Genomic DNA, 22050 nt, shown 5'->3' on the forward strand with positions numbered 1-22050 from the left:
AATTGAAATTCTAGTTATCAGACTTTGGATGTCACACAGGTTGTTATGACATCCAATTCTGCACAGACAGGGATTATGCAGAACTTAATTATAAGTGCAGTAAATAACACAAGTAATTGTTCACCCAGTTCAGTCCAACATGACCTACATCTGGGGGCTACCAAGCCAGGGAGGAAATCCACTATTAGTAGTATCAATTCAAAGCTAAACTCACCCGTTTACAACTTATCACTTAATCCCTACCCAATGCAATTTCAATCTTAATCTAAGATCAGAGTTCCTACTCACTCCCCCTCAATCACCTCAGTGATATTAAAAACACTTTGAAGTCACACTTCAAAAACAACTCTTGGTTATGCTTCACAGCTTAAACCAAGATACACAGCACTCACGCTTAAAAGCTTTGAGTGACACAACACTTACAACTCAATGAACACCCTATGCCAAAGCAATCATCTATTTGATAATGACTTGGCTTACAAGATTCGTCTAATTCTAGACTCACAAAAATACAGCAGTGAAGTAAGATGGACACACTAAATCTTCACGCCTCAAAATCCCTGAAACTGAATGGAGGAATGCCTTCCTTTTTATATTGCAGCACCTGGGCTTTTGCACCTGTATTTTCCTGAATTTTAGGTCACATACGTTCCCTCAAATTCAATATTTAGGTTGCTAACAAATAGGCTATTTGTTAGGTTCATTGAATGTAGCTTGGTTGTTGATTTCCTGGATTTTCTCTAAGCTGTTGACTTCCTAAAGAATAGCCTGAGAAAGCTGTAACAGAAAACTGAACAACCTACAATTTAGCATATGCTGTCAGGCATGAATGTCACGACATTCAGCTTGACATCAAGGTCCATATGCTGAGTCTGTTTTCCCAGAAAACAGACTGTACAAATCTGTTGACCTGTACATGATCAATATGACCATACTACAGTACCAGCTTACATTAGTAAATGTCAAAGTGTCCAACTTAACATTTACACAATTGGCCTTAAGTTAGTTCTGCTATTCTCTTGAATAACAAACTAAGTAAAGTGCTGAAGTATAGCAGAACACCACTCTGCCCAATCTTCAGTAGCTGCTGTCAATGATGAATGTCACAACATCCAGTTTGACATTCAATCAGTAGGCCTTATGCCAGGTCTGGTTCTTCCTTGATAACCAGACTGCAAGTGAATACTAAGTTCTAACAGAGCTTCTGTTCCTTAGTATCTGTTGACAGGTATGAATGTCACAGCATTCAATAATCCTGTGTTAGCTAGTCCTGCAATAACTACAATGTAGTTACATATACATGTCATGACATCAGTCAAGACATTTGTGTTTTACCATACAATGCAGCCAATTAAACACCTACAATGCTACCTCACACTTGCCATTTTGCAAAACACCTCATATTTCCCTAATCTTGATTAATACATGGAAAGTGTGATTAGCAAAGTGACTAACAGGGAGTATATAAGCCTAATCATAACTGTTTTTGCTCAGAAGAACACATTCCAGATCTGAAATTCACATTCCCTCCATTTTTTCTCTCACTTCAAACTTCAATTTTCTTCATACAATTCATCATTTTCTTTGCACATTCATTATCATGGAAGAGTTTTGAGCAAGAAGCATTCATCATTCGTGGCAATTGATCAAGATCTTGAACAGAACAAGTGCATGAACATGAAGTTGGTTTTCTGAAATTAAGCAAGATTCAAGCCGTTTCCATTGCCAATTCTTGCACAAAGCTTCAAAGCACGCATAGAGGAGTAGATCTGGAGCTTCATAGCAGCTGAGGACACTGTTTTTGATCACTGCAAGTTCAGGTAGGTGAAATTCGATCTTCACCATTTGCTGTTTCATGTACATGATTATGTAGATCGTGTTGTGCAGATGATTCTGATAGCTTTAGATATTGATTTGGCTGGATATTGAGTTAGATATGTTGATTTGAAGTTTTGATTCCAAAAATGTTTTCGCTCGATCCGTTTGATTCATGAAGTTTTAGGCTGTTTGATTATGATATTCGAGTTCCTCATAGAAAGAGCTTTCCAACCATATGCATTTTACTGGATTCTGGAAATTTTGTTCATGAGTCTCCGCCTGTACCACCGGAGAAGACGGTTGAAACCGCCGTCCTCCGCCGTCTGTAAATTGACCTAGGGTTTTGCTCTGTCAGCGTCCACCTGTGCGCGTGCTTGGCATTTCTATTGGCCAGGAAACGTTTGACCTCGCCTAGTGTACTTTGACTCGTTGAGTTGGCATGCCAGCGCATTACTGAAACGCTGTGTTTCATCCAGCGCTTTGGACCAGTGTAGCGTGCGTTCGATCCTGGCTTACGTGCATACGCTGATTTAATTCGCATTCTCATTTGACCTAATGTGTGCGTGTTCGATCCTTTGCCATGTATTTCTTTAAATTTCAATTGATTTCTCATTTGACTTGCCGTGCGTAGGTTCGATACTGGCCTGGTGCATTATGCTGATATTAATTCAAACTTTGTTTTCCATATCATTTTCATATTATTTCATTTTATTTCATCAACTTCAAAAAATCATAAAAAATAGTAAACATATCCAAATTGATCCAAACTTTTTTCCACATGCTTGTGTTGATGACTATTATTTTTTGATGTTTATTGCATGATTTTTGTGTTGCTGGATTTTTAATTGTGTTTTGTTGATTGCACATGATGCCATATTGATATGTTGCATTCTTTTGATTGTAAAATGCTCATGGTTTATCCAATTGCTGTGAAATTTGGTATGCTTGATCCTAACATGTGACATGATTTTTGAGATTTGGTTTGAGATTTTTATCATTTACCATCACAGTTTTGGACACATGAACAATATGGTGTGACAATTTATGTCACATATTTGATGTTGCTTTTATGCATTTGCATTCATGTACCATTTGTTGTCTTATGGACCTAATGTTTTGCATGATGTTCATTCTTAACATGTTGAATTCACATAAAAAGTTTCATGATCATTGGATACATTTCTGTTTTGTTTTGGATTTTCTATGTTTGATGTCCAATTTTGATCACATTGCTTGCCTTTGCTTTTACCTTGATCATTTGATGGCTTTTCCTTTTGAATTGGTTTTGGTCCTTTTGAGGACTCTTTCTTGTTTGTTTGAATGTGCTTCATGTGAAATATTGACTTCTGTTTTAACTATTTGAATTGCCTTTGCCCCTAGTCTTTGCACTAGTGGTTTGTACTTACCAATTGGGCTTTGTGTTTCAGGTTTGAGCATTTGGCCCTAATGGTTGGTTTGGTCACTATTTGAGATGCCAATACCTTTGATTACTAACTCTTGTTGTGTTGTAGGTCCATTGATGTGATGAAATCACTTGAGTGCTTGCATTTGTGACTTGCATTGTGTAGATATTGAAAAGTTCCACTGTGTTGACTGTTGGCTTTTTCTGAATACAATATTAACTGTTTGGCTTTTGTACAGGTACATTAGTCGCTTTTAGCTCTTGCTTGAGCTTTTCTTTAGAGTGTGGTTGATACACCACTTAGGTAGCCACTCTTTTACTCCATGTAGTCTAGAAGTCCTGCCACCTTTTTGGCAGGCATTTGGCTGAAGTCCTCCTTAAGAGGCAATGATTGTGATTGTTTACATTTGTGCTAAAGACCTCTAAATGAGGCATGTTACTTGTTAAGTCCTCCTAAGTGAAGAGGCGATTGACAGATAGAAGGGATTAGCAATCAATCCCCTGTTATTCGTTGAGTCGTTCATTATGCTCGCACTACGTGCTGATGCTCTTGAACATAACCCAAGATTTGTGTATAGAGTCAGTCAAGTGGAGTAGGGTCCCTCATTCTGGATCCCCACGTTTTCATTGATTTGAAGCTCACCCAGGCCATGGTTAAGAGCATGAGGTCTCATCCTCATCACCACTTTGATCAGCTTCACCCTAACTCTCAATGTTAGTGGTTAAGAGCTACAAACCACCTTTGTACAGTTCGGCTTATTTGTCGAGGTTGATATGACCCCTCTTGACTAAAGCCTTACCCTTGTATGTCTGAGCCCCCCTTGTTGGTGTGTTTATTCTATGCTATATGCTTTTGTGTGGTGTGATTGTATCCCCACAGGATTGCTAGAATTCGTATAGTCTCTCGTTTGCATGTCAATTAAGGTAGCACGGTTCCTTCATCTAGGACTTCCTTTCTTGCATGAGCATTCCTAAAAACACAAACAAACTCTTTGATTATCTTTTCTTAAGGACACGTTAACTCCTTCTACTACAGGTGAGTAAGTCTCCAAAGGTCGAGCATCCGGTAGATTGCGTAGTAACGTCGTTCATCTAAAAAACACAAAACAAACAGAAATAGGTTAGCCGAGCTACGGTGCTCTGATTCTCAATCCTTCTTGAGATACGTATGCAGCAGGGTAGGGCCTGTGCGAGCAATAATTCTTTATTTTCCCTACTTTGATTTTCTCTCTTTCGCATTGCATGTAGGACTTTTTTACACACACTTTAGACATAAATAGAAAACGTGGATCCTGTGGAGTACCACAGACGTGAAGGGGTGCGATAACCTTCCCTTCACGTAACCGGCCCCCTTACTCAGTTTTCTTTGGTTCGAGACTTTGTTTTATCCGTTCCCTCTTGGTTATGCAGTACTACCTTTCCCTCCTCTTGGGATAAAAGTACATAGCTGGCGACTCTACTCTTCTTTTCCTCGCCACTCTTTTTCGCATTTGTACTTGGATTCGGGAAATCCTAAGGAGCAACACCTACCAAAGATACTCAACGGACAATTCAGGCAAACAGTATCGATCGTGTCAGATACACAAATCAAATACCACAGGATTGGAAAACATTAACGACTATTGACCAACTGGTCGACCATGCTCTGATACCATTAATGTAACACCCCTTTTTATACCCCAAAATACTTAACATATAATCAGAGTGAATAAGCACGCATATAAACAAAAGGGCGTCACATCGACGTTTTCAAAAACTAAAAGAAAGCTTTCAAAAACAAACATCATTCGTCATCAGTACACAATACACCTGGTCATTTAAAATAACACATTTCAATTATCATGAGTATACAAGAATATGCGTTTGCAGCGGAAAATAATGAATACTCATGTGTTTCATAAAATGATTCATGTCCCATACCATGATCATCACTCAATAATCTCCTCAAGATAAAATAAAACCATATCCAGAATATTTGGCATTATGGCCTCTCAAACAGCAAATTGCAATTAAACATGTTCACAAGTAATACCATAATACATGTCCAAATAAGATATGAGTTCAATACTACTAATCTACCCAGTGTTACACATGACCAGAGCATTGACTCACTACCTAGTCTCTAAGCTAAAACACGGAAACTCTCCGGCTAAATCTCGAGTGAGCTACCGTCCACTTACTTCAGCAATACTACTCTTGAGTATCTGCACGATGCCCATGTAAAGGCAACATTCAAACAGAAGGGTGAGAATTCGAATCATTATGAAGAAGTATAATAAAGCATAATGATTAAATCAACAATTAAAGGAATTCATCACACCTTGTATAGCCATGTAAATAATACTAACCAATATTTATTTTACATGTTTCAAACATACATCAAAACTCAAGGAGTATAACATTAAAATCCAATGCTATATTCCCAAATATACACATAACCATAATTATCACATAATCACATATTTTACCAAGTTATGTATCCAAACATCACCAAATTCAATTGCCATATCTCATACACACGTAACAATCACATCAATGCATATATTCAATTATCACATAACTCTAATGTGACTCAATGCAAGACATGTGACTCTATGCATGTGGTACCGCAATGTGAACCCAATGTTTCACCACTTTCCGATTCAATATCTAGAATCCAAGCCACGCTTCCGATCCGGACAAGATCAAAGCCACTACGTCTATTTCCAATTAAGGATCAACGTCTGCTATGCCTATTTCCATTCAAGGATCAACGTCTATTACCATGTGAACCCACAGTTTCACCGCTTTCCGATTCAATATCTAGAATCCAAGCCACGCTTCCGATCTGGATAAGATCAAAGCCACTACGTCTATTTCCAATTAAGGATCAACGTCTGCTACGCCTATTTCCATTCAAGGATCAACGTCTATTACCATGTGAACCCACAGTTTCACCGCTTCCACCATAAAGCCGACTATGCCATGAATGAATGTACGAATACCAACAATATATGCAATTAAGATCATCTCTACCATCTCAATATTCCACATATAACCATAATTCAACTCTATGAATTATCCACCAATGGTATGTATACACATTCATAACAAATATACTATTCACAAATATAGGTTAATTATCAAATACGCACACTTAGATTTTATTTCAAAATGGTTACAGCATTTAAAAGTTCTCAATTTTCCCTTTTTCAACAGTGGTAACCGGTTAACGCATTTTGGGCAACCCGTTGTAGCGGGGTATTCGTTACCATTAGAGATATTGACTAAATCCAAGGTAAACCATACAAGTCGAGTCGCCACCGCACTTCTATTTATCCAAAGGAATGGTTAGAAAGCGAACAAAAACCTAAAAGTTTTATCGAATCAAAAACTAGTAAAAATATCAGAGATCTGGGTAAGGGGGTTGGTTATGCAATGGGAAGGTTTTAAGCACGCAAAACATCCTAGGTACTTCTAGGGAGCTCTTTTCATAAGTGTTGTTCTAGTCTAAATGGTGTGGGTATATCTAAAGTACTATTTACTAAAAGGAAGGTTAAAAGAAAATGACTCGCAAGGATGTCGCATCCACTGCCTACGTATCTCATCTGAGTATGAGAATCAGAGTCTTCGTAGCTCGGCTACCTATGGGTTAAAGAGAAGTGTGCTCGGTAAGACGTCGCGTCTTATGCCTACGTATCTCATCTGGAATGAGAATCAGAGCAAAACATAGTTCGGCTAACTAGGGGTTAAGGATTGCCATCTGAACATGGACTTACAAAAGAGGACACCAACTGTGTCAAAGGAGGGTGAGCGGTGTGTTCAACGTCCTAGCAGTAGGTGTCGCAGCTCGCTGAATCGAGTCTTAGGCAGTTACCTCTTTGCAATAGAACAGACTGACATGCCACAAGATCGGAGACGCACGAAAGGTCTAAAAGTGGGGAAGCTCTGCCCTAGAGTTGTCATGCAATATGGACCTATGTGTTAGGATTTACAAAGGGGAACGTCTACCTAATGTTAGCATGCAAAGAATAGGGGAATTCTACCTATGTTATCATACGAAGGGTTCTACTTAATGGGTGCTACCTAAACGGAACAAGAGTCGACGGATGGAGCGCGGAGAGGAGTTACGGATAAAGGGTAGATGGCGATGCCGGAGGCAATCGACTTGCAGGTAGATGGCGATGCCTGAGGATATCGACTTACAAGAGGATGGATGAATGCGTGCTGGTTCTGTTAAGTTTTGAAAATGATTACTCGACGTTGGATCGAGCTTTTGATCTTATCTTGAAATGGTTATCGGATGTTTGTTTTAATTCTTGTATTAACAGGTGACTAAAGAAATAAAGAAATAAATATTATACACTTTATGGGAGATGGGTACATTTGTTATGAATGAGGATTGTTCATGGCAAACAAACAATAAGAATATATGCCTCATACATCATACAAGTAGGCAACAATTATCAATCTATCCCTCAATTTCATCCATATATCCATTCCAAACGCAAATAATCATCACAAATCAAAGATTACTCATCAAAACCTAACAATTTCAAAACCATAAAAATTAGGGATTTCAACCTAAACATATTTCTACCCATTGACCCAATTATACTAACCCATAATAATAAGGATTCTCCCCCTTACCTCTTCAATTTTTCTGGAACCCTAGCTTCTCCCTTGTTCTTCCCCTCTTCTCCTCACTTTTTCCTCTTTCTTTCTCTATTGCCTTGAAAATGACCAAATGAGTGCTACTTCTCACTCTCCTCACCTCTTACTATTCTAGTATTATATTTGGGCTTAAGGAATGATACCTCTAATTTAATTATTAGGCCCAATAAGATATAGTATTATAATATCTCTATTTAGTTCAAATAAATTAAACCAACACAATATACACACTAAGTTAATTAATATAATCAATTATTATACTACCTAACAACCAATTAATTAATTAACACTCCAAATAAATAAAATAAAATATAATAATAATATAAGAAATAAATACTAAAAATTGGGTTGTTACAAACATGATTTGTGTTCCGCTAATATAGCGGCTTGTCGAGCATTTGAAAAACTCACACCATCCATCTCAAATAGGACTTGTCTTGCAGCCACAAGAGCAATCCAACCCGTAGGATTTCATTTCCCTCTTCCAGTTTTGACTTATGTAGGTTTCATGGTAATAGGGATATCTATAAAAACTCTTACATGTATTTTACTTTTTTTTTTAAATTGTCTGCTCATTGCACGATAGAAGTGCCCGATTATAGCCTAATGTGCTGCTTCAATGGCTTGATATGAAAGACGACTGACTTTACAACTTTGAGTGTCATATCTTCTAAAACCTAGTTTTGTTTCATTTGGTTTTCAACCCCTACTACATTTGCCTTTCCGATATTTACAAAATTTCGTATGTTTCGCATATAGCACATCCCTTTGTTTTTTACTATATGAAATTCACACTTTGACACCTCATATTCCATAACGAGTGGATATTTCAGCAGAGGCCTACTCAATTTTCTAGTTAAATACATTAAAAGATGTTTTACCATACTTTTTTCATTCAATTATAACTATTTATGCGCCTTCTGGTCGTCCTGAACAACATATATGGATCCCCCAATCCTTTCTTTCATTACTGATGGAATATCCTTAACTATTATACTAAAAATGAAACGAAATGCTTTTTTTTTCTTTCTCAGTTAAAAAGAGATGTCTTCAGCAATGGGAGAAGCACTTTGATAAATAGATTTGATCTTGACCAACTCAATTAAGACATTAGTGTTTGTTCTATTAGACAATAAAGATCGCATTTTTCACTTCTTTCAAATAAGAGTTCTACCCGTACAAAAAATTTCTGTTATCAATATGATCTCTACCACCATCTCTATTTCTTTTATGCACTCTCCTATCCTATCATGGTCTATGAATTTATCTATCAATTCAATTACCTTATCCTTACTCATGAGGTTCCAACATTTGATCCTTAATTGAACATCCTAAAAAAGGTTCTTATAAATCCTAACTCTATCCCTCAAAAAATTTCTCTGTCTTGTCCGAAATTCTCTTTACGAAGTTATGAGATATTGAGACTGTTCAACTCAATATTTTGTGCATCAATTGTATATAGGTTCATGGCAAGGAAAAAGAAACGAGAGGTTGGGGGCGGGGAAGGCCTTTGATGAATTGGCGATAAAAGCTTGGGAAGTTGTGCATATTTTATTGCCAGGTTGGTCAAACTTTCCCTATGTCTCATAAATGTCACTAAAGAGAATGATTCTTTTATATTCTGTTCCAACCATAAATGCTGAGTATTTATAGATACAAGTGATACTTGAGTGTATAACTAATTCCTAATCTTAAGGGAACCCTATTGTTGATTCCTAGTATTAAGCAATGAATAATTCAAACTATACCAACTCATATGCATAGTAATAGGAATGGTTGGTTATACTTAATTATTGGAACAACTTATTCTTATCTATTATTATGCCCCCTCAAAATTGGGTCACCATCAATGACACAAATTTTGTCTCTGAGAAATGAAAATCTGGTTAGATGCATAGGCTTTGTTAGAATATCTGCCGGTTGGTCCTTTGTAGAAATATGAGAGACTCGTATGTTTCCAAGTTGAACCATTTGTCGCACGAAATGATAATCTAGAGCAATGTGTTTCATTCGAGAGTGAAAAACTGGATTGGAGCATAAGTAGGTTGTGCCAATATTGTCACAAAAAAGAGTAGGTACTTGAGATGGTACTCCAAGTTCACTCAATAGATTGAGCAACCACATGATCTCATTTGTAGTATTGGCAGCAGATCGGTATTCGGCTTCTGTGGAAGATCTTGCAACTGTTCTTTGTCTTTTTGATAACCATGAAACAAGATTTCTTCCAAAGTAAATTATGTAAGCTGAAGTAGATGTTTTGTCATCGTAATTACCTCCCCAATCAGCATCGGTGAAGGCTTGCAGTTTAAGATGAAGTGGTTTTGCTAGCCGCAAAGCATGATTAATAGTATGTTTTAGATACCGTAATACTCGCTTGAGCTGCTGGAGATGTAGTTGTGTTGGTTGATGCATGAATTGTGACAATTTATTAATTGCAAAGGAAAGATCTGGCCTTGTCAAAGTAACGTATTGTAATGCACCAATGATACTACGGAATAACTTTGAGTCGGCAGCGGCTGATCCATCATTTAGTTTGAGAGGAGTAGTCATACATAATGGTGTGTTGACAGTCTTTGCTCCAGCCATATTGAACTTATCCAAGAGTTCTCGAATATAGCCATGTTGAGATAATAACATACCCTCCTTGGTTGGGATCATTTCAATGCCAAGAAAATAATGAGGGAAACCAAGTTGTTTGAGCGAAAACTTGTTGGAAAGTTCTGTCATGAATTGAGTTAAAAAGGTAGTATCACTGCCCGTCAAAAGTAAGTCATCAACATATACTAATAAGAAAGCTTGTACACCATGTTTATTGTAAATAAACAAGGATGAATCACTTAGGCTTGTTTGAAACTCAATAGAAAGAACAAAGGCCTTGAGAGAATCATGCCATGCTCGAGGTGCTTGTCGTAAACCATAGATAACCTTCTTGAGTTTGCATACATGTTGAGGAAATTCATAATGAATAAATCCGGGTGGCTGTTGCATATCTTCAGTCAATTTTCCCTGCAAAAAGGAATTATTAACATCCATTTGGTGTAAGGACCACCCTTGAGCAAGTGCTAAAGTGAGAACCACTTTAATAGTTTGAGGTTTCACAACCGGTGCGAATGTTTCCTTAAAATCAAGACCAGGTGTTTGAGTGAATCCTTTTGCAACCAACCTTGCTTTATATCGTGCCACACTTCCATCAGGATTTCTTTTGATGCGAAACAACCATTTACAGCCAACTGAATTAGTATGAGCCTGACGAGGAACCAAGGTCCAAGTACCATTATTCATGAGTGCATTAAATTCATCCGAACAAGCATCTCTCCAATGTGGTATTTTAAGTGCTTGAGTAATAGTAGATGGCTCAAGATTTTCCTGCAAGTCATGTTTAGAGGCAATAAATAGTTTCTTGGGTTTGAATATATTATTTTGTGACCAGGATTATTTGTTGTTGAAGTTGGAACCGGACCAGATGCAGTGTTGGTGGTAGAGCTTGTTAGGTTATCACTAGTCACTGGTATCTCTGTTGTTACAGACGACTCGATAGGTTGCATTGACTCAGGGACTGGTGGAGGACTTGATACCGGATCTGTTGTGGGACTCGATACCGGGACTGATGGCTCAGGTGTGGATGACTCATGTGCTAGGGACTGGTTTGGTTCTTGAGCTGAATTTTGATCTTGGGTAACATGAATAATACTGTGTACCGAAGAGTCATGTGATGGAATTGGAGGACAAGTAGATGACGAATTAATTAGGGATTGATAGGGGAATGAGTTTTCCACAAAGTGGACATGTCTAGATACATATATCCTATTTGACAAAGGTCAAGACAAAAATATGCATGCTGAGACGTTGAATAGCCTAGGAAGATATAAGGTTTAGACCTGGATTGGAGCTTATTTTGCATATATGGTTTTAGCCAAGGAAAGCACAAACAGCCAAATGAATGAAGTGTATGATAAGCTGGTTTGCTTTTAAATAATATTTCAAAGGGAGAGATCATATTAATGATTGGTTTAGGCATCCTGTTAATAAGATACACAGCAGTGGTGAAAGCAAATGACCATAGTTGGGAAGGTAAATTAGCATGATGCAAAAGAGCACGACCCGTTTCAACAACATCTCTGTGTCTCCTCTCTGCTGTTCCATTTACCTCAGGTGTGTGGGGTGGTGAAGTTAAATGAGAAATGCCATTATTGGCAAGAAAAGATTTTAATTTGATAAATTCTCCACCGTTATCAGTGAAAAGGGAAACAATCAGAAAATTAAAGGATTTTTCAACAATGGACTTGAATTGAACAAAAAATAGAGAAGACATCTGACTTATGTTTCATTGGGTACAACCAAACATATTTGGAAAAATGATCAACAATGATTAAATAATATAAAAAACCATCTACTGATCTAACAGGAGCTGGGCCCCAAACATCAGAGTACAAAAGTTCCAAAGGTTTGCTGCTTGTGAGATGATGATTTGAAAAAGGAAGCTTGTGGCTTTTTGCACAGTGACAGGAAGTACACTCATGTGAGGCCGGAAGCTTTATTGGTAGATGATGATTGTCAGTCAGATGCTTTATTATTTTGAAAGAAGGATGTCCTAATTTATGATGCCATGTAGATGTAGAATGAATGCTTGTATGCAATGCTTGCGGTGGACTGGATGAACTAAATACATTGGATAGATGATAAAGATCTTGTTTAAGTGGTCCTTGAAGCAGTGGTTGACCCAAGGTCAAGTCCTTGACAACAAAATGGTTTGCAAAAAATTCAACAGAACAACTATTAGATTGACATAACTTGGAAACAGACAAAAGGTTAGATTGAATTTTAGGAACACATAAGACTTGTTTAAGATGAAGAGGTTTGACAGAAGTATTAATAATAGAGTTACCAGTGTGAGTAATTTCCAAACCTGTTCCATCACCAACAATCACCCGATCTGCTCCAGGATAGGAATTTGGTAAGGTAAGTTGTTGTAGGTCCTGAGCAATATGATGAGATGCTCCTGTATCCATGACCCAGTTACCATGTTGTGTTGCAGCCTGATTATGAGAAAAGTTCGTTGTTGGTTTAGGGCCGTTTCGTTTAGGAAATCCCTTAATTCTGTAGCAAACCTTAGCAGTGTGACCAACCTTGTCACAAAACTGACAGACCACCTTATTTTCTCCATTCCGCAAAGTTGGTGAAGGGCTGCGGTTGTTGTTGTTTTTGTGGTGATAGTTTTTTGTTCTTGTGGCTGCATTGGCAGTGGCAATCACATTGTCAACAGCAAGTGGATCAACTGGATGATGAATTGTTTCAAAATCCATCAGTTTTTCATGAAGTTCAGCAAATGCAACAAGACTTTCTCTGCTTCTAAGTGCAGCGGAAATTTCACGATATTTAGCACTCAAACAATTGAGAGTGTGAATAACAAGATCAGTTTCATCAAGGGGATGATCAATGATTGAGAGTTCATCCGAAATTGCCTTTATCCCTTGTAGATATGTAGCCATCGATTGATTTCCTTTTTTGAAATTGGAAATCCGTTGTTTGAGCGCAATAATCCGCACTCTTGAGCGGCCCGCATACATGGTTTTAAGGATCTCCCATGCTTGATTGGAACTTTTGACAGTTCCTAAGTGTGTGACCACTGTTGCAGCCACCGAAGATACAATACCATGTAGAATGAGTTGATCTTGTCAAACCCAATTCGTGAAGTCTGGATTGACAGCGGTGGTATCGTTTGCGAGCTGTTTTGATGGACAAGGTGTAGTTCCATCAATATAACCTAGAAGATCATAGCCTGTTAAAAGAGCCATGTTCAATTCTCCAGGAAGGATAATTGTCTCCATCAAGTTTAATGGAGAGTTGAGAACCAGCATTCAAGACAATCAGTTTGTCGGCTGGTGATGAAATAGTGGGCGTCGGTTCAGAAGGCATAACAAGGATCGGAAAAAAATTGCTTTTAAGCTTTACGCTCTGAATACCATAAAGAGAATGATTCTTTTATATTCTGTTCCAGACTTAAATGCTGAGTATTTATAGATACAAGTGATACTTGAGTGTATAACTAATTCCTAATCTTAAGGGAACCCTATTGTTGATTCCTAATATTAAGCAATGAATAATTCAAACTATACCAACTCATATGCATAGTAATATAAATGGTTGGTTACACTTAATTATTGGAACAACTTAACTGTGGTGATAACAATAATAACATAATAAAACATGTTAGTTTTTAAACACAGTATCTTTTTATGTCATTACAAATTTAATATAGCATAAAATGTAAAAGTATGATATTCTAAGTTACGTTTGACTTGATGTTTTTTCATGATATTGTCCTATCCCGAACATCAGCAGTAAACATTATTTTGAGTTCAAACATTATGGTTCTACATCATGTTTTTGCTTGGGGACCGTTCATTTATGGTAGGAAGAGTAGGTTTTGACTGCTCTTTGACTTTAATGATGATCAAGAATAGAATTCGATAAACAACAATCATTCCAAACATGATGGCAAGATCAACCCACTTAGAGTGACCCATTTGCACATGCAATGTATTGGTTAGGAAATCTCTACCACTAACGGTTATGGTACCTCCATCTTGATACCAAACAAATGTTAAGCCTTCGAATTCATTCTTGAATGATCCTTGGAAAGCATATGCTAGGAAGGAAATGTAGTAGCAAGGATACTTCCATAATATATTTGGAAGATCATTAGGAAGTTGATAGAATCCGGCTGTTAAAATTGTAAGTCCTTGAATTCCAGCAGCAACGATCACACCCATCACGTAATTTGGGAAGATACTCCCCACAACCATCATAAGGCTCTCAACCCACATCATAGTGAAAAATAGGACAGAAGCAAAGTATAGATATTGCTCTAGTCCTTTGTGTAGTCCAGAAAGGTAACACACTATTACTCCAGAAATGAGAGAGATCATTGTCATGTAAGGTATAGGAGATAATGTGTTGCCAATGAGAAAAGCAGTAATGCCATAGTGCCCATTCAATCTCTCTCGTTCAAACACCTAATATGGTGGAAGGAAACTTTTTTGGTCAGAGATAAAATAATATTGCAGAGACGTTTGTATCCAAAACTCTAACTACTAAAAGAGGGAACAGTTTTTTACTTTTTTCCTTTCAGAAGTTGAAACAGTTTTGTCAAGAGACATTTGTATCCAAAAATGTTTTGGCTAAGTAAATGATTACTCTCTTTAAACTTTATTTACTATTGATGAATCAAATTGTTTTAGAATTTGGATACAATAGTCTACTGTTAGAGTTTAATGCAGTGAAGCTTCAATTAAGAAAGATAACAATTTTACCTTCATTTCCTCAATCAAGGGAGAGAATCCACTAACAAGTGTCATGAAAGTCACGACTGGCATCAAAAATGCAATTAGCGATCCTCTGAACTGAAACATGCCATGTACAAGAATACCGTTACAGTTCAAATTTATAAATAACAGGGAGTGGTGGTGATATATTCTCTAGTATTGCATAATTAGTAGTTATTTCTCTTGCAAAGGATGCTTTGATTAATCATTTCGTATGTTACCTGAATAGATTCATTACTTGAGTCGATGTGATAGAAGACAGTGCCTAGGCTTATAGATATTGCAATAAAGACGACAAGACGTAACCAGTAGTTGCTGATATCACGATACAATTGAAGGGAAGATCTTTTTATAAGAACCATACACTGAGTCAGAAATGGAGCGTGGATCCTCCTATTCTTTATTACACCCAAATCCTAGTACGTACAATTTCATGAAACAATATGTTAAACGTCTAGTTTATGTGGGTTCTACAGTTGCCACCTTGATATGTGGTTAAGGCGAATCAATACTTAAAAATCACATCAAAACTCCAACAACTATCGACAACGCCAGTTGAACGTAGAAGTTCATGGTTCTCTATGTTATATTTATTTCCCTTTGTATTTATCAAAACAACACTGATCAAGTCAGTGTCTTAGTCATGAGGACGAGGAGACGAGAACTTCTATTTCTGGAAGGACGTGTTTGTCGTCATTGGAGTTTCGAATGGTTTTCAGGTACCTCCTGTTCACAATGAGCCATTTATCAAAGTGATTCAGTGTCTAAGTCAAATTTAGGAGTGTAGTATGATACTTACAAGTTTACTTATATTTGTCACTTCAGTCTGAACTTGACTTTTCATTTCAGATGCTTTATAAGAATTTACAAGGATACCAATTGCTTTTTCAGATTCAAAGCCTTCTTCAGTGTTCTGAAAACAAAATTGATTAGTCCATTATGTTTCAGTTTTTCAATTGTTTTGTGCCTGCCTTCTAAACTAAAGGATGTTATATGTACATGCTGAAAATAGAGAAGGAAAAAATTAAATCCATCCATCTTTAATTTCTGTCCAGAAGTTACAGAAATTAGAGATGGATTTCATTTTTTCAGTACTTAAATTTCCTCTAAATATCCCAATGCTTTCAAATATACACTGTTAGATTCCGGGTTTGAATAAATACCTGTTCAAAGTCTTTGTTTATGATCCTTAAGTAGTGATCAGAAGGATTGTAGAGAGTTGGGCAAGGGAAGCCATTTGAGGAAAAAAACTGCACTGAATCAAGTGTTACTATATATGTATTTTGTCAAGTTGAAATCAATGTGGTACAAGGATTTTAGTTCCTAACCTGATTTGCTTCAGAAGCTGGACCAAAGTAGACTGTCTCTCCAGAAGAAAGAAGACAGAGGTCATCAAATAGTTCAAAAACTTGGCTACTAGGCTGATGGATGGATGCAACAATTGTCCTTTGAATACCATCCCTTACACGTAAACTTGCAATTCTACTTATAACATAGTAGGAAGCTGCACTATCAAGTCCACTCATTGGTTCATCAAGGAAAAGAAGTCTTGGGCGTGTTAGCATCTCAATGCAAATGCTAAGTCTCCTCTTTTGGCCTCCACTTAGGCCCTTAGAACCATACCCTCCGACCCTTGTGTTAATAGCATCTTGCAGGCCCATTTCTTTAAGTGTGATATCTGCTTGTCTCTTCTTCTCTGCTATGGACATTGACTTTGGAAATTGAAGTTGAGCTGAGTAGTATAAAGTTTCACCAGCTGTTAAAGCCGACAGCATAGCATCATCTTGTGTTACATAGCCCTGAGTTTACATGGTGTCAAAAAGGTTAGTAACTAATTTATCTGTTTTCTAAAACAGTTAGTATTCAGGTATTCTGTCTTACTGATGTTCCATAAGCCAGTGTTTGTTTTTTGCCATTGATTAGAATCGTCCCTGATTGCTGTATGTTTGAGCTCAACCTTCCTGCAATATTGCTCAAATCATATTATAATTGAAAGGCAGTGACTTAGTGGTTACTGATCACACATGCATGTAAATTGCAGTAGACATCTCTAGTACTGATCTAATAACCTGCTAATGCATCAAGGAGTGTTGATTTGCCACTGCCTGAAGGACCCATCACAGCCAAAAGCTTCCCTGGCTGGGCATAACCTGTAAGTCCCTGCAGAATTAGTTTTCTATTCTTTCCTTTTCTAACAATGGCCTCCAAATTCTCCCATGTCACAGTAATTCCTCCATTTTCTCCTTCACGACCACCCATGTCAACTCCACTAATCTGTGCACCTCTTGCATCAATTACAAATGCTTATTTATGGATAGATTTCTGATCAGAAGATAAAAAATTGTTTGAGCATGAAAGAAGCTTTTCAACTTATGCACATCTTGCATCAATTACAAATGCTTATTTATGGATAAGTTTATGGTCAGAAGATAACAAATTGTTTTATATGAAAGAAGCTTTAAAACTTGTCCGAATCTTGCATTAATCCCAAATGGTTATTTATGGTTAGAAGATAACAAATTATTTTAGTGTGAAAGAAGCTTTTCAACTTGTGCACACTAGAACAGAATGGTTATGAATTTGAGTCTTCCACCCACACAATCTTTGAATTAAATTAGGACCTTTTTCTTCCGTAAGCGATTGCCATATTTTGAATTTGAACATTCCACCCACTCAATTTTTGAATTAAATTAGGACTTTTTTCTTCCGTGAGCGATTGCCATATTTTGAATTTGAGCATTCCACCCACTCAATTTTTGAATTAAATTAGGACTAGATGTTCCACATATTATTAGGGAACATTATTTAACTTCTCACAATATTTGACATATGTCGTTGTTCGACATTTGTATAATATTGGTACGTGTTCAAAAACTCAAATAAATGTTCTAAGCAATGGTTTTCTTGTTGACAAATATCAAATACAATCTAAAAGACTTAGAGATGCATTAAATTGAAGTAGTGTTGATCAATGAAGAACTAAAAACATAAAATTTGATTAAAACATTTTAACTCTTTATAATAAATGGATAAATGAAAGTCAATTCTATGATATATGTAACATTGTCGGTGTCTTATGTTTTCGATATTATTAATGTCACGATGTCTATGTTATGTTAAAATAATAAATAAACCTCTTCAATTTTGTGATTGATATATATATATATATATATATATATATATATATATATATATATATATATATATATATATATATATATATATATATATATATATATATATATATATATATTCGTTTTGGAACAAGAATATTTGGTGCATATCCTTACTGCGGTGGCATATGCTGCTCTGGTATGGTTGCGTATGGTTGACTTATAAGCTTACCACTTCATTGCCCAAGTCAATATTTGAATAATGGAAATAGAGTTAGCTAAGGATCGAAAATCATACCTTTTTCTGCTCAAGTGGTGTACGGGACGAAATTAGGCCTTTCTTGCTTTGGGTTTGAGGCTGACACATAATAGTTGCCCCAAAAGTTTGATATACCATGGTGCATGGAAAGTCTTCTGAGGGTTAGATCGGGTACATCTAGTTGTGATCCTGTGTTGAGAAGTGGAACTAAGTAGGAGATAACTTCATTAAATGTCCATCTCATCATTGAGACATTTTGCAAGTTACTTCGCACATGGCTTTAGATTTATAGTTTAGGGCGTGACATTTCTACCTAGTGTCTCGAGTCCACTCAAATGTTGTTATATTTTTTAGGTATCATTTAAACCATTTTTTTCACCTTCCATATACCTTCATTATGCAACATTGATATGTTTTTCCTTTTTATTATATAATGGCCGCTTTGGCATTTCAAATGACTTTCCGCTCCCTCTCATACTTGACCTTGGCATGCTTGTGACCCCTTTCTTCTTCATCTTCAATACTTTGGAGATTCCTATTTCCTGTTATCTTCCTTTCTTATTAGAGCTTTCCTATTGTCAAACTTTCCCTACTTTAACTAGTTTCTTCGCTTCATCTTCTTGCTCAAGTACATTCTCTAACCCTTTTTCTTTTTGCTCAGGTACATTCTCTAACCCTTTTCTTTTTATGTGTTGTTTATCCTCTTTTAGTGTATATCATGGCTAACTTAGGAATGTGCCTGAGAACATAAGTATCGACGATTTGTGAGAATCCTGACATCCCACATGTTGAACCTTTAGAAATCAATGATCCAACCCCAATTTTGTTGTGTTGAGTGATAGTTATGGATCTGGAGGAGGTTCCGTTGAGAGCAGAGATGGTCCTCTTAGCTTTTCTGATGGGGATGGAGAGGGGAACTCCCTTAATTCGGCTTATATGGAAGTCGTTTTCCACCTTTCCTCCACTCCAATCCTATAGTGAATTGGACGCGATCATAACGGTCTGAGATGAGCGAAAAGCCTTCTTTTACGATGAATCTTTTAGGGTGGTGTGTGGTTGGGACCCTACTGATATATAAATTAGAGACCACCTTATTAATAGGAATTGATCTTAATCCTTATTGTAAATTATCTGCTTTCCTATAATAGGTTACATAAGTTAGGCAATAGAATATTTGTCATTATAAGTTATAATTACCGGTAATTATTGATACGATTATATATAGTATGGAATACAGTAGAGAAAGGTAGAAAAGTCAATTTACATGACATGGTATCAGTAGGTGTTCGATCAAACTTGTGAAAGCTTGTTTTCTTGGTCGCTCTCAAACCTAGTTTGGAAACAATTTCTTCTGGCAATAGAAACCTTGTAGCTGCTGGTGATTTTGAGTTTTTGGTTGCCGTCTCACGATTTCATCATTGCGATTTCTGTTGTTCTGCAATCTGGATTTTGCAGATCGATTCTTGTTCATTTGGTGTTCGGTTGATCGATTCTTGGCTGTTTAGTTTTCGGTTGGTCGATTCTTGTTCGTTTGGTTTTCAGTTGTGGTGGATTCTAGTTCCTTCTGTGGTTGCTGACTGTTACGCAGTACTAGCAGATTGTGGTTGGAATCGATGATCGATTATTGTTCGGTGATTGCAGTGCGTAGCTTGTTCGATCCGATTTATCGACGCGGTTTCAATTCATAGCTTGTTCGGTGATTGATTGCAGTGCTAGCAGATAGTGGTATTGGTGAACTCTTTTTGTTGCGTGTTTATAAAAAAATAGTGAGATAGTTCACGTGCAGAGTTTGTTTATTTATTAAAAAAAAGTTTACTTCTATTATTTATAAAAAAAAGGTTATTTGTATCATGGCCGCAGAAAACGAAAAATATTGTTTTTGTGTCCGATTTACTAGTAAAAATTACTCAATTTGGGAATTTCAATTCAAAAATTATGTGAAGGGTAAGGGGTTATGGAGTCACCTAGATGATGCGTCTAAGGCACCTACAGAGAAAGTTGCATTAGAGGCGTGGGAAACCAAAGATGCTCAAATAATTACTTGGATCCTCAGCACTATCGATCCTCAAATGATCAATAATTTGTGCTCCTTTTCAACTGCTCAAGAAATGTGGAACTATTTGAAGCGTATTTACAATCAAGACAATGCTGCTAAGCATTTTCAGTTAGAGCTGGAGATAGCAAATTACAAACAAGGTAATTTATCCATTCAAGACTATTATTCTGGTTTTCTGAATTTATGGACAAAACACTCTTCTCTTATACATGCTGATGTTTCGAAGAATTCTCTTGTGGCTATTCAAGTGGTCTACAACACAAGTAGCCGAGATCAATTTCTCATGAAACTTCGTCCAGAATTTGAAGTTGTCAGAGGTGCTTTGTTGAATAGGAACCCCATTCCTTCTTTAGATACATGTGTTGGAGAGCTTCTAAGGGAAGAACAACGTCTTATTACTCAAGGAGCCACGTCTCATGAAGCTGTTATTTCTGAGCCTGCGGCGGTTGCATGTGCTGCTCAAAGTAGAGGCAAAGGTCGTGATATGAGACAGGTTCAATGTTTCTCTTGCAAACAATTTGGACATATTTCTCATAACTGCAGTAAGAAGATTTGTAATTATTGCAAGCAGCAGGGATATATTATCTCCGAGTGTCCCACGCGTCCTTCACGACCAACACAACGTTCGGTGCAAGCATTCCACGCAACTACAAATTCTGCAGTTGGTCCTTCCAATGGTGGTACGTCAAACAACGGTGTTATACAGCCTGAATTGATTCAACAAATGGTACTTTCTGCTCTTTCGGCATTGGGAATTCAGGGTAAGTCTTCTAATGTTTCTCGCCCATGGTTTCTTAATTCTGGTGCATCCAATCACATGACAGGATCCTCAGAATATTTAAACAATCTATAATCTTATCAGGGTAATCAGAAAATTCAAATAGTTGATGGTAATAACTTATCTATCACTGATGTCGGCGACATAAACTCTGATTTTTGGGATGTGCTTGTATCAGCTGGACTTGCTTCCAATTTATTGTCAGTTGGTCAATTGGTAGATAAAAACTATATTGTTAACTTTTCTAGTACTGGTTGTCTTGTGCAAGAGCAAGTGTCGGGGAAGGTGATCGTGAAGGGGCCTAAAGTGGGAAGATTGTTTCCAATACAATTTATTTCTAATAATTTGTCTCTTTCTTGTAATACTGTTTTGAATTCTTATGAGGATATACATAGAAAATTAGGCCATCCAAACTCTGTTGTTTTGTCTCATTTATCTAAAATTGGTTTGTTGGGAAATAAAAATGTTATAACTAATACCTCTATTTCATGTTCTGTTTGCAAATTAGCTAAAACACTTCCTTTTTCGTCTGGTGCTCATCGTGCTTCCACTTATTTTGAGATGATTCATAGTGATGTATGGGGAATGTCTCCTGTTGTTTTTCATGCTCACTATAAATATTTTGTCACATTTATCGATGATTATA

General features: G+C 36.9%; 1 protein-coding gene and 1 pseudogene across 1 annotated transcript; both read right to left on the reverse strand.

Annotated features, from left to right (window-relative positions):
- Positions 1–8677: 8677 nt before the first annotated feature.
- On the reverse strand, positions 8678–9204 carry LOC127102672 (ribosomal protein S3, mitochondrial-like; annotated as a pseudogene).
- A 4860-nt stretch (positions 9205–14064) lies between these two features.
- LOC127106585 (ABC transporter G family member 1) lies at positions 14065–17727 on the reverse strand. The gene is made up of 8 exons (XM_051043866.1): positions 17268–17727; positions 17080–17159; positions 16527–16997; positions 16362–16448; positions 15998–16111; positions 15420–15614; positions 15187–15276; positions 14065–14889 (listed from the first exon to the last, which is right to left on the reverse strand). The coding sequence occupies exons 1-8, from the start codon at positions 17455–17457 to the stop codon at positions 14248–14250; spliced, it is 1869 nt and encodes a 622-aa protein (XP_050899823.1). The 5' UTR covers positions 17458–17727; the 3' UTR covers positions 14065–14247.
- Between the last annotated feature and the right edge of the window lie 4323 nt (positions 17728–22050).

This window comes from Lathyrus oleraceus, chromosome 7, assembly GCF_024323335.1.
Source record: "Lathyrus oleraceus cultivar Zhongwan6 chromosome 7, CAAS_Psat_ZW6_1.0, whole genome shotgun sequence".
Lineage (NCBI taxonomy): Eukaryota > Viridiplantae > Streptophyta > Magnoliopsida > Fabales > Fabaceae > Lathyrus > Lathyrus oleraceus.